This window comes from Eumetopias jubatus, unplaced genomic scaffold (assembly GCF_037043125.1).
Source record: "Eumetopias jubatus isolate StellerSeaLion01/CBP00866 unplaced genomic scaffold, mEumJub1_p1.0 scaffold_7, whole genome shotgun sequence".
In the NCBI taxonomy this organism is placed as follows: Eukaryota; Metazoa; Chordata; class Mammalia; order Carnivora; family Otariidae; genus Eumetopias; species Eumetopias jubatus.
This window is the reverse complement of record NW_028274813.1, coordinates 95,380,732-95,393,695: the sequence shown is the minus strand read 5'-3', so window position 1 is coordinate 95,393,695 and position 12,964 is coordinate 95,380,732. Positions and strand designations below refer to the sequence as shown.

General features: G+C 35.2%; 1 protein-coding gene across 3 annotated transcripts in view; it reads right to left on the bottom strand.

Moving 5' to 3' along the window:
- UNC13C (unc-13 homolog C) overlaps nucleotides 1-12,964 on the bottom strand; it is a 601,702-nt gene that overhangs the window by 142,529 nt on the left and 446,209 nt on the right. For all 3 annotated transcript variants that reach the window (XM_028100275.2, XM_088025127.1, XM_028100274.2), the window contains one exon: nucleotides 2,588-2,714. In XM_028100275.2, the coding sequence (XP_027956076.2) occupies nucleotides 2,588-2,714 (127 nt within the window). The remainder of the gene's footprint in view (nucleotides 1-2,587; nucleotides 2,715-12,964) is intronic.

The window sequence follows — 12,964 nt, the reverse complement described above, 5'->3', positions numbered from 1 at the left end:
CATGTTTTTCATCCAATTTGCAAAATCCACACCTAGTAGCTTATCAAACATTGCTCTGATACTGTTCCTTCTCTCTTATCCTTTTCTGGGACTCAATTCTTTGCATAGTAGACCTTTACAATTTGTCCCATATATCCCTTGTTTGACTCTTTCTTCTATATTTTGTATATTTTTTTTGGTTTCTTCCTCTTTTTATATGGATATTTTCTCCAAATTTGTCTTCCATTTCTTTTATCCCCTCTTCTGCTAGGTACAATCTTCCATTAAGCCCATTTATTACATTCCTAATTTCATCATTTTTCAGTACTGTAGTTTTTATTTTATTCTTCTTATAGGTCCTATTATTCTGTGGAAATTCTCTTACATTTTGAAGTTTAGATCAAAGTCTATGTCTGATAAGTCTAATATCTATTTTTCTCTTGGATTTTATTCAATTGGTCCTGTTGCCTGACAGTCTTTAATTTTTTTGTTGAATATTATACATTGTCTATGAAAAGATATGGAACCTTTGATTGGTTATTTCCTCTACAGAAAATCTAATTTTTTCCTTGTATTTGCAGGGAGATAGTTATAAAGTAGACAAGGCTGCGCCATTTCTAGCTCTTATTTCTAGGGCACAGCCCTCAGGGATCTCACCTGAAAGTCTGGTAAGTCTTGTTCCTTAGGAAGTCTTCACCTCTAATTTTTGTCTGCCCGGCATTGTGAGGATGCTGAAGTGTCTACTTAAGTTTTAATCTCTCAGTGTCTTCTTTCTACACCTGCTTATTTCTGCCTCAGTCTCCATACATGGGCAGATTAAGAATCAGAAAATACTTCAGGGAGAAAACTGTATGCAAGGTGCCATGCTTACTTTTCTGTGGTTTGCATTTCTCTAGGACTTTGGTCCTACAGGTCCAAGCAACCTTCATAGTACTGAGCACAACGTTTATTTCTCTACCCCCACCCCCCGGACATTGCTATAAGCTAGGCTACTGTTCTCTCTTTGGTCACAATGACCTGCATTGCAAATTGGCAAATGCATGGGAGCAAGCAGGATAGAGAAAAAAAAACTGCAGCAAATACAGGATTCACCTTAATGCATTTCTCTTCTCTCAGGGATCGTAGTTTCTCAATTCCTGGTTGCCTTGATTGCTCTCTGATGCTGTTTAATTTTATTCAGCTTTTATATTGGTGTTCAGTGGGCATGTCATTCTGATTTTAGTTAGTGTAGTTTAGTTAGTCTAGACAGAGTCAAAGCAGAAGTCTCTGGCTAATAGCATCTCTTTTTTACTTCCCTATTCCAAGTCAGTATTACCAGCTGCTTAGGCACTTATACTTCATCTTTAATTCTTTCCTATTTCTTTTATCCTCATATGTATTAGTTGACAAATTATGTAAATTCTACCTCAGAAATCTTTCTCCCACACATACTCATCCTATTCTTACTACAATCACTCTCTAATGTGTACAGATTTTAACTTGTCCCAGTATCCCACTGTATCTTATAAACTTCTATGAGAAAGGTCACATTAAAGGGAAATTCTTAATCTCATCATTACATTACTATCTTCTAAATCTCTTTCCTGTTGCCCAATCTTTGCCTCTTCCACTGCCCACAATGCCTCATGAATGTGGGGCAAGCTTCATAGCGTTTATTTATAATAATCTAGTTCAAAACTACTTTTGCTACCTACTCCTTTTGGAAACATACTCTATACCCCACTATAATGACATTTCCCATGGACCATAGCCCATATATTCCTACTTCCATAATAATGCCCATAACTTTCCTTTCAATCTAAATGCTTTTCCTGTCACCAACTGACCTAATTTTCAAAGTCTGCATCAGTGCTACTCCATCCATAAAGATTATGTAGAGTCCTCCAAATAGGGGTAATGCCTCTCTTCTGTAAGAACCCACTGCAGTTTGTTTGTGCTCCTTGAATTAGTAATTATTTAATTTTGCCTTGCTTTATCATGATTTTTATACTTATCAGTATCTTATCAAGTACAAGCTTCTTTCAGGGTGAGGTCTTTATCTTATTCACTACTGTCCTATAGCACATATACAGTGCCTGGTATATGGAAGACCCTCCTCAACAAAATTAAATAGAATTCTGAAAAATACCAGATGCAGAGTATTACAAGTTTGTGTGCTTAGAAATGTATTTGATACAGGCATGTTTATGAAAAATGTTACCTGTTTAATTATAACTTCTATTTTAGAAATATTAATTTCTAAGATATTTTTTGGTTGAATTAAAGGGAAAATCTGATTCTAAAGCTCAGTATACAAATACCCTCATTTTCCCAATAAAATCTGAGCTTGAGCACTTTCACAGAAGATAACCTCATCATGTGAGCCATATCCTGTTTTGTATTTCTTTTTCTTTGAGTTGAATATCTGAGTGAAGGCATAGTTGAAAAATGTAACACAATTCAATTAAATATGGGCCCAAAGAAATGCAAGTCATTTAATATTAATTTTATAAGAGAAATGTCTGCATTCAAGCAAAGACTATGAGAAGAGATTTTCAGGCTGCATAATTCAGGTATAATTTTTATAGGACTATGAACTGAGAAGTTGGGGGTGAAAATCACTACTTACAAGGAGTATTCAGGAACGGCATCCTTGAAGGCAGGAAGTTCTCGCACATATTCATTATAAAACCATTTCACTTTGAAATGCAAATTCATATAATCGGTGCTCTTGCATAACCGCTGCTTCTCATGTTCTGTAACAGATAAAATCAAACATTTAATAAAGTGTGGTTTGCCAACAATGCTGCTGTATTCCAAACTACTTTTATTAGTAGTATTTTAAAAAGGAAGAGAATAGTGTATTTGAGGTAAAAGCAAAGGGAATTTTTAAAGACAGACCTGAAATTTTACAAAATCCCCAAAGTACCATAGATCCTATGTAGAACAGATCAAGTAGTAATGACCAGTAACTTGCATGTTCTAATGTGCCTTCCTAAAAAAGGTGAGAATTCTGATGTTAAGTGAAGCATTTAAGTAAGAGAAAGTGTTTTGGCATGTTAACATGGCAAAAATTTTCTGTTTATTTGCAAGCTTTCATATTTTGACTACTTTTAGCCTATTGCAAACAAAGTTTCAGAGAGAATTAAAACTCTAAGCATGAATAAAACATGAATCAAACTAGGAGACATAATCCTTGATAAATACTGGAAATGTGAATTAGTAGATCACATTTCTGGCCTGGATATTGAACACTTAAAGAATTAAGAGTTGAAAAGGAGAGGAAATATATCTAACTTCTATGCCAGATGATTTCTTCTTCCCATTTTAAGTTCATCTAAAATTATTTTGCACCCTGTGGCTTTTTTTTGACATTTCTTTAGCAGGATTTCCTAATATGTGACATTTTTTTCTCTCTAGCTTAGAATGTGTAGCTTAAAACTGTTTCTCTCTTTTTTTTTTTTTTTCTTTAATCTGGATATATAGTAGTGGGGAAGAGAGACAAGTAATAATATTACTGAACATGTTTATCTCTGTTCCTCCCCTGCCCCAATATTAATATCTTTGCCAATTCTGTCCCTAAGTATAGACATAAGCAAACCCCAAATATGCCAGACTATATTTATGTTGAAGCATCCTCTAAGAAGTTCTGGTTGAGGTCTATAGATCTTTTTTTTAAGCCAAGGGCTTTGATTTATAGTAGAAACATCCTATACTTTATATGCCAGACTGAAAATACTAATTGAAGCCATTAAATTGTTATACAAATTGAGGGCATCTTTGCTTTCCAAAACCCAACTCTAGAGGGACTTAAATCCCAATGATAAACACAACCCCAAATCGAACATTTTCCAAGTATCTAAACAATGACTAATTCAAGACAATTTGTAGAGCAGTGAGAGAAAGAACACACATATATACATAGAATCAAGAATAAATAGTACTTCTAGATTAAATTCCCAAACAAAATTATGAACTAGGTGATGTTTTGTTTCAACTCCCTCCAAATTTATTCCATTCATTCTATCTTTTAATGTTTGTTCTCCCCTACCTCTCTCCTCAGATGTCTAGTATCCCTCCACACCTTAAGGGAAGACAATTATTTGATATACTCATAGGTAGGGATTTAATTCAATCCTACCCTGAAATCCAGACAGAAGATCCTTGCCCTAGAACTCACACACTAAGAGGGCTCTACCCATCACAAATAAAAACTCAAAAATTAAATAGACTGTGGATTCCTCTGTCACTTGGGATCTCACACTCGGTGCTGGCTGAGTAAGCCAGAACCCAAAACATCTGCACTTGTGACTAACACCACCTGCTCTTATAATTAACAGCCTGTAAGCCCCACAGAAACACTTTGGACCATCTTTTATTTTATATCCTAAAAACAAAAGGTGACTATGTCCAAATGCTACTAAGGTTTGCAGACTGCCATTGTTAACAACAGAAATAGATACTGCTTTGGAGTATAGGAAGAAATTTGAGCTATGGAAGCATTTAAGTAAGAGAAAGGGTGAAATAACTCACCAGGTTCTTTCTCTGGATGGCATAAATGCAACAGGTTATTTCCTAACAAAGTATTATTTTCAAGCTTTAATAAGCACCCATTTTCTTTGGTTTCAGTGCATGCATTGGAAGGCACTTACGAATCAATACAGCATGCAAAATAGGTGCACTTGCTGCCTGGGGAATATTCTGACTACTGACTGATTCATATTACTCTCAAAGTTTGTATATGGGTAATTCTAGATGTAATATACATGAAGCCTCATATTCCTTGCCAACTGGATATCTACCGAATTCTAGAATTCTCAATAGTTTTATTTTTGAAATTTAGATTTATGAGTTCTAACTCATTAAATTTTTGTTTATTCAAATGATTTACATAAAAATTTATATGAGATGATAATTGCATTTTGTCCTCATTTTAATGAATATTTTTAAATGTCTCAGAAGAAAGTAACTTTCTGCAAACCATATATGAACTATATCTGAAAGCACACATGGAAATAATTTTAAATTTTTTGTATTTATAATTTAAATTACATCTTTATTCAAATCATGTCAATTTTGAATAACATTTTTTAATCCTTTAAATATTAAGAATATGTGTAAACTATAAGTGGACCTCAGGGGGGGAAAAATAAGGTTGAAAAGAAATAGAAAAGAGTTCAATGACAAGGTATATTTAAATTTTTTAAACCAGGAAAAGATTAAAGAGAGCAGACATCATGTGACTTGGGGAAGGTTGTATTATTTGGCATAACTGTAGATAGAATGCAAAACTTTTAAAATGTTTTATTATAACTGCATAATCTGTAACCATACTAAAATAAAGATGAAAATACACATTTTCTTAAAGAAAAATACAATAATTTATGAAATTTATATATTTACTTTGAAACCTAAACACTGCCACCCAGAACACCTATATATACATATTGATAATCAAGTTGTATTATCTTTGATATTTTGCCAACTTTCAGCATATTAAAAAAGAACTGTTGCACATTTTTAATCTCATCAATATAAAAGCACATTTATTTGTTGAGATAGGAAGATAGAGCTACATTTTATTTCACAGTTTGTTAGCTTGATTTAGAAATTATAAATATTTAGGTCTATGATATGTGGGCCTCCATTTGTGCTCTTGACTTTGAAAAATGTTAGGGGTGAGTCTGATGTGATGTGTTACCTCTTCCAAGATGTTTCCACATTAACAGAATCCTGAAGGTAAGGGCAACCCAGTTCCAGCTAATATCAAAACTGTTTACTGAGCATTTATCTTGTGCTAGGTTATATGGGAGGCACTGTGGATATAAAGATTAAGTGCACAGAGCTCAGGATGGGTGACATATAATAATACATTTAATATAACATGGCAAGTGTAATGATTTGATATGCACAGGAAGATGCTGTTTCTTGGAGGAGATGAATTTAGCCCCAACTTTGTGCTTTAGGTGAACAACCAAGAAATGATTTATGAGTAGCGGTTCAGTGCACAAGAAGAATTTGAATCAAAGGACACATATCATATAAAGTACAACTTTTTACTTTAAGAAATACTATTTAATATATATGTGTCTCTTTCATGAAACTGTGTAACTATTTCTCCAATTAAGACTTTGGGCTTTTCAACAGAATACACATTCTTCTTGAGTGTACATGAAACTTTCTCCAGAACAGATCACATACCATGTCACTAATTAGGGCTCAACCAATTCAAAAAGACTGGGATCATTCCCTACATACTTTCAGACCACAATGCTTTGAAACAGGAACTCATTCACAAGAGGTAATTTGGAAGGAACTCAAACACTTGGAGGTTAAAGAGCATCCTACTAAAAAATGAATGGGTCAATCAGGAAATTAAAGAAGAATTTAAAAAATTCATGGAAACAAATGAAAATGAAAACACAACTGTTCAAAACCTTTGGGATACAGCAAAGGCAGTCCTAAGAGGGAAGTATATTGCAATACAAGCTTATCTCAAATACACAAGCTAACCTTACACCTAAAGGACCTAGAGAAAGAACAACAAATAAAACCTAAACCCAGCAGGATAAGAGAAATAATAAAGATCAGAGCAAAAAATCAATGAAATAGAAACCAGAAAAACAGTAGAACAGACCAATGGAACTAGATGCTGGTTCTTTGAAAGAATTAATAAGATTGATAAATCCCTGCCAGAGTTATCAAAAAGAAAAGAGAGAGGACACAAATTAAAAAAATCATGAATGAAAGAGGAGAGATCATGACCAAGAAGGAAATACAAACAGTTTTAAGAACATATTATGAGCAACTATATGCCAACAAATTAGGCAATCTGGAGGAAATGAATGCATTCCTGGAAACTTATAAACTACCAAAACTGAAACAGGAAGAAATAGTAAATCTGAACAGACCCATAACCAGCAAGGAAACAGTAGTCAAAAACCTCCCCAAAAACCAAGATTCCAGGGCCAGATGGCTTCCCAGGGGAATTCCACCAAACATTTAAAGAAGAATTAATACTTATTCTACTGAAGCTGTTTCAAAAAATAGAAATGGAAGGAAAACTTCCAAACTCTTCTTATGAGGCCAGCATTACCTTGATCACAAAACCAGACCCCATCAAAAAGGAGAATTACAGACCAATATCCTTGACCATGGATGTCAAAATACTCACCAAGATATTAGCCAATAGGATCCAAAAGTACATTAAAAGGATTATTCACCACGACCAAGTGGGATTTATTCCTGGGATGCAAGAGTGGTTCAGCATTTTCAAATCAATCAACATGATAGATCACATTAATAAAAGACAAGAACCATATGATCCTCTCAATTGATGCAGAAAAAGCATTTGACAAAATACAGCATCTTTTCTTGATTAAAACTCTCCAAAGTGTAGGGATAGAAGGAACATTTCTCAATATCATAAAAACCATATATGAAAAGCCCACAGTGAATATCAGTCTCAATGGGGGAAAATTGAGATCTTTTCCCCTAAGGTCAGGAACACAACATGGATGCCCACTCTCACCGCTGTTGTTCAACATAGTGCAAGAAGTCCTAGCCTTAGCAATCAGACAACAACAAAAAAATAAATGGCAATCAGATTGGCAAAAAAGAAGTCAAACTCTCACTCTTCACAGATGACATGATGTTTTATATGGAAAACTCCAAAAGAGTCCACTCCAAAACTGCTAGAACTCATACAGGAATTCAGCAAAGTGACAGGATATAAAATCAATGCACAGAAATCAGTTGCATTTCTATGCACTAATAATGAGACAGAAGAAAGAGAAATTAAGGAATTGATCCCATTTACAATTGCACCAAAAAACCATAAGATACCAAGGGATAAACCTAACCAAAGAGGATAAAGGATCTGTACTCTAAAAACTACTTATGAAAGAAATTGAGGAAGACACAAAGAGATAGAAAAACATTCCATGCTCATGGATTGGAAGAATAAATGTTATTAAAATGTCCACGCTACCCAGAGCAATCTATACATTCAATGTAATCCCTACCAAAATAATACCGACATTTTTCACAGAACTGGAACAAATAATCCTAAAATTTGTATGGAACCAGAAAAGACCCCGAATAGCCAGAGGAATGTTACAAGAGAAAGCTAATGCTGGCAGCATCACAATGTCTGGCTTCAAGCAATACTAAAAAGCTGTAATCATTAAGACAGCATGGTACTAGCACAAAAACAGACACATAGATCAATGGAACAGGATAGAGAACCAGAAATGGACCCTCAACACTATGGTCAACTAATCCTCAACAAAGCAGGAAAGAATATCCAATGGAAAAGAACAGTCTCTTCAATAATTGGTGCTGGGAAAATTGGACAGCCACATGCAGAAGAATGGAATTGGACCATTCTCTTACACCATACTCAAAGATAAACTTAAAATGGATGAAAGACCTAAATGTGAGATAGGAATCCATCAAAACCTTAGAGGAGAATGCAGACAACAACCACTTTCACCTCGGACACAGCAACTTCTTGCTAGACATGTCTCCAAAGGCCAGGGGAACAAAAGCAAAAATGAACTTTTGGGACTTCATCAAGATAAAAATCTTCACAGCAAAGGAAACAGTCAACATAACTAAAAAGGCAACCTATGGAATAGGAGAAGATATTTACAAATGACAAACAATAAAGGGCTAGTATCCAAGATATATAAAGAACTTATCAAACTCAACATCCAAAAACCAAATAATCCAGTCAAGAAATGGGCAGAAGACATGAACAGATATTTCTCCAAAGAAGACATCCAGATGGCCAAAAGACACATGAAAAAATGGCCAATATCACTCAGCATCAGGGAAATATAAATCAAAACCACAATGAGATAACACCTTACATCAGTTAGAATGGGTAAAATTAACAAGACAGGAAAAAATGAATGTCGGCGAGGATACAGAGAAAGGGAGCCCTCTTACACTGTTGATGGGAATGCAAGATGGTACAGCCACTCTGGAAAACAGTATGGAGGTTCCTCAAGAAGTTAAAAATAGAGCTACCCTATGACCCAACAACTGCACTACTAGGTGTTTACAGATGTAGTGAAATGAAGAGGTACCTGCACCCCAGTGTTCAGAGCAGCAAAGTCCACAATAGCCAAAATGTGGAAGGAGCCAAGATGTCCTTCGACAGATGAATGGATAAAATGGAATATTACTCAGCCATCAAAAATGATGAATACCATTTACAATGACGTGGATGGAACTGGAGGATATTATGCTAAGTGAAATAATCAGAGAAAAACAATTATGATATGATCTCACTCATATGTGGAATATAAGAAACAGTGCAGAGGGCCATAGAGAAGGGAATGAAAACTGAATGGGAAGAAATCAGAGATGGAGACAAACCATGAGAGACTCTTAACTATCTGAAACAAACTGAGGGCTGCTGGAGGGGAGGTGAGTGGGGGGATGGGGTAATCGGGTGATGGGTATTAAGGAGGGCACGTGATGTGATGAGCACTGGGTGTTATACGCAACTGATGAGTTGTTGAACACTACATCTGAAACTAATGATGTACTATGTGTTGGCTAATTGAATTAAAAAAAAAAAAAAGACTTTCGGCTTTTTTCCCCTTCTCTCTACTCACGTTTTTACATGTTTTAGTGAGTTTGAGTGAACCTTATATTTATGTTGTACCATAAAGAGAAAAAGTTTACCAATCTTTGCTCCTTACAATGAAGTCATCTCTTTACTTCAGAAAGCAAGTAAAAGCCAGTTGTGGGCAGTGTCCCAGTCAGTTTTTCAGGTAAAACCTTCAGTTTATTTGCATAATCCCTGTATACTTCACTTCTCCATGATTACAAAAATCTTCCCTCCCTCCCTATTTGGAAGCTTTGCTCAGAACACACAGATCATCCCAAACTCATTCTCTTCGACTCTGCAAGCTCCCTGCATTCCCACACTCCCCTCATTCCTGCTGTTCCCACAGTTCCAGAAAATAATCACCTCTATGTCTAATTATCTGTGGTCACACAGTAGCCAGACTCCTCTCCCTTCTTCCCCACCTCCCAAGTCTTTCCATTGTGGATCAGTATGTGAGAGGAGACAGGAAGGATGCCAATTATCCTTTTGCAAAATGAAATCTGGTATTGCTCTAGTCCAGAGACCACCAATTCTCGTTCCTAAGAATATATCTGATAGGATAGCTCAAACTATCAGGGTTTTACCAGCCTGTTTGCAGAAAATAAACTTAGAAGATTACTATTAGTTTCATCCTTATAGAACTGCTTTTACACCCATACGAATTTGTTTCCATCCCTTGAAGTCACATATTTCTCATGCACTATCAACTGGTATTTACTGCTGTCTGTGGACAGAAACAGGAGACCAGTACCATCTGTTTTCATATTCTGCCAATTCAACAAGAATAATTGACATCTTTACATGCATTATTCACTTCAGCTGATACAGGAAGAGGTTTCCAGTTTTTTGAGTTACTTGGTGATGCAGGTTTGATCTTGAGGAAAATCCAAACAAAATTGGAAAGGGTATGCGACTGTATAATAAGGCCCATCTGTGATGTTTGTCTTTAAGTAGCAAGTACTAATTATAATTTAAACTATTTTTAGCAGTGACTTTTAATCACCATAAACCTCAGTATTTCTGGTGGATTTATCTAACTGGTTACCAAGCCATGCCCTTTTCCTCCCAGGCACACAACCAGACCACATTTCCCAACCTTTATTGCAGTAGTCTTGCTCTATGACTAAATTTTGGGCTAAAGCAATGTATGCCATTTCCAGTCTCGCCCTGAAACACCGACTGTGAAATAATCCTCTTTTCCCTCATTTGCTGGCCAGATGCAAAAGATCCAGCTGAGGATTTTAAGGCTCTAGGGAATCACGGAGCCACTAGAGGGTAGAAGTCTGGGTCCCTGAGCCAATTCTCAGGAGAGAATCGCCCAATCAGAAATACCTTAATTTATGCAAGTAAGAAATAAACAAACTGATACCTTGTTAAATTGTTTGTTATGGAGTTAGGCTACATGGGATTATATTCTGTTGCTTCACTAAAAGGTTTTCAAAGATTGAGACTCACTTGCTAATTAACCTCCAAACTACTCTGCTTTCTAAATTCCTCCTTTTATGTATGTATATGCATATATCTATATATTCAGATATATATATTCAGGCTATCCCCCTGTTATGTTAAGAAAACAATAAATAGGCTCTGAGAGAAGAAAGATCATAGAAGTAAAATACACAGGCTTTGTGGATAGACTAATACCACTTTTTATTTTTTTGTCAGCCTTTTTTCATACTTGTGGGCTCTCAGCTATATTTTGAGTAGTTATTATTACCACTTAAATGATTCTATAAAAAGTGAGCTGTTATTGTTCCAAAATCCATATGCCTGTTTTTCTTGTGTCTTTATATATTCCTCCCATAATATGTAATTATATATTATAAGGAGACATTTCAAATAAACTACAATTACATCTTAACTACCACCTACCAAATATCAATGTTAAGAGATTATATCAAATTCAAGAATATTCTTCAAATTATCTTTAATTCTACTCAAATTATCCTCTGCTTAGTGGTAGACCACATTGACAAAGGTGCATTTATCTCATACAATGTAAATGAGTTTTAGAATTTATTTAGCCATCAATCCTCCTACATTTTTAATTTTGGCAACAAAGATTTAACTAGCTCATTACATTTACAAAGTAAACATTTAGTTTCCCAAACTGCAGTACAATAATTTTGTACAAAATTTAATCTTTGAATTTCAATGATAAATATGAATATTTTACTACCAGTATAAAAATGCTTTGTTAAATTATACAAAGAAAAATCTTGCCGGGGTGCCTGGGCCTCAGTCGGTGAAGAATCCGATTCTTGATCTCAGCTCAGGTCTTGATCTCAGGGCCCAGCATGGAGGCTACTTAAAAAAAAAAAACAAAAACAAGGGGTTCCTGGGTGGCTCAGTTGGTTAAGTGTCTGCCTTTGGCTCAGGTCATGATCCCAGGGTCCTGGGATCAAGCCCCACATTGGGACCCCTGCTCAGTGGGGAGCCTGCTTCTCCCTCTACCCGTCCCTCCTACTCATGATCTCTCTCTCCCAAATAAATAAATAAAATCTTTATTAAAAAAAAAAACCTTGGCAATTCAATTTGGAAGTATATACCTGTTCTTTAGATGGTATTTACCAGCATTTACTTGAATATTTTTTTCCCCTGAAAGTTAGTGTTTAAGCATGGGGTTTTATGTATAAGGCAGAAATGTACAATTATGTATTAGTTTATAGGATGGAGTAGTATATGCTCAACCCATTCTCATGCCAAAAGCAAATGTGCTGCCATCAACCTCATCACAGTGTTATTTTCTAGTTAATTTGTGGCATAATTTTATTGCATAAAGTTGTGTTGTCCTATAGTTGGTAGTGTACATTTTTTTAGAACTATCTAAATATCCCTCTGATAATATCTCATCACATTCTGCTTTAAGAAGTGATGATATAGAAGCTCTGGAAGGAATATCAAATAATAAACCAGCATTAGGGGTCCAATGACACGATGTTTTGTGAGATATTGTGTGCTCACAAATCTAAAGCCACATCACTCAGAACTTTTGGTTCTAAAAATAAATATGTATCAAACCTTTATATAGTATAGACACATATAAACATCTATCAAAGATAACCATAAATTCATATTAACAATGTATAGGTGGGGATAATGTCCTCCTTTTTATGCACTGAGAATGCCAAACAATGTAATTAGAAATAAAAAAAACAAGAAGAAAATACAAGTTGTAGTTTTCCATTTTAAAGCAGCTCTATAAAGGTCTTGTAATATCAGCACATCTTTGGGGTGAGAAATCATCGACAACTCTGGCTATCAAAGTAAGCTATGGTATTAAGAAGCTATAAAGCTTGGACTAATAAAATAAAAATGAAAAAATATATGTAACATGTTAGCAAAAAGTAATTTGGACAAATGTGAAGCTTCCAAGGAGGAAAA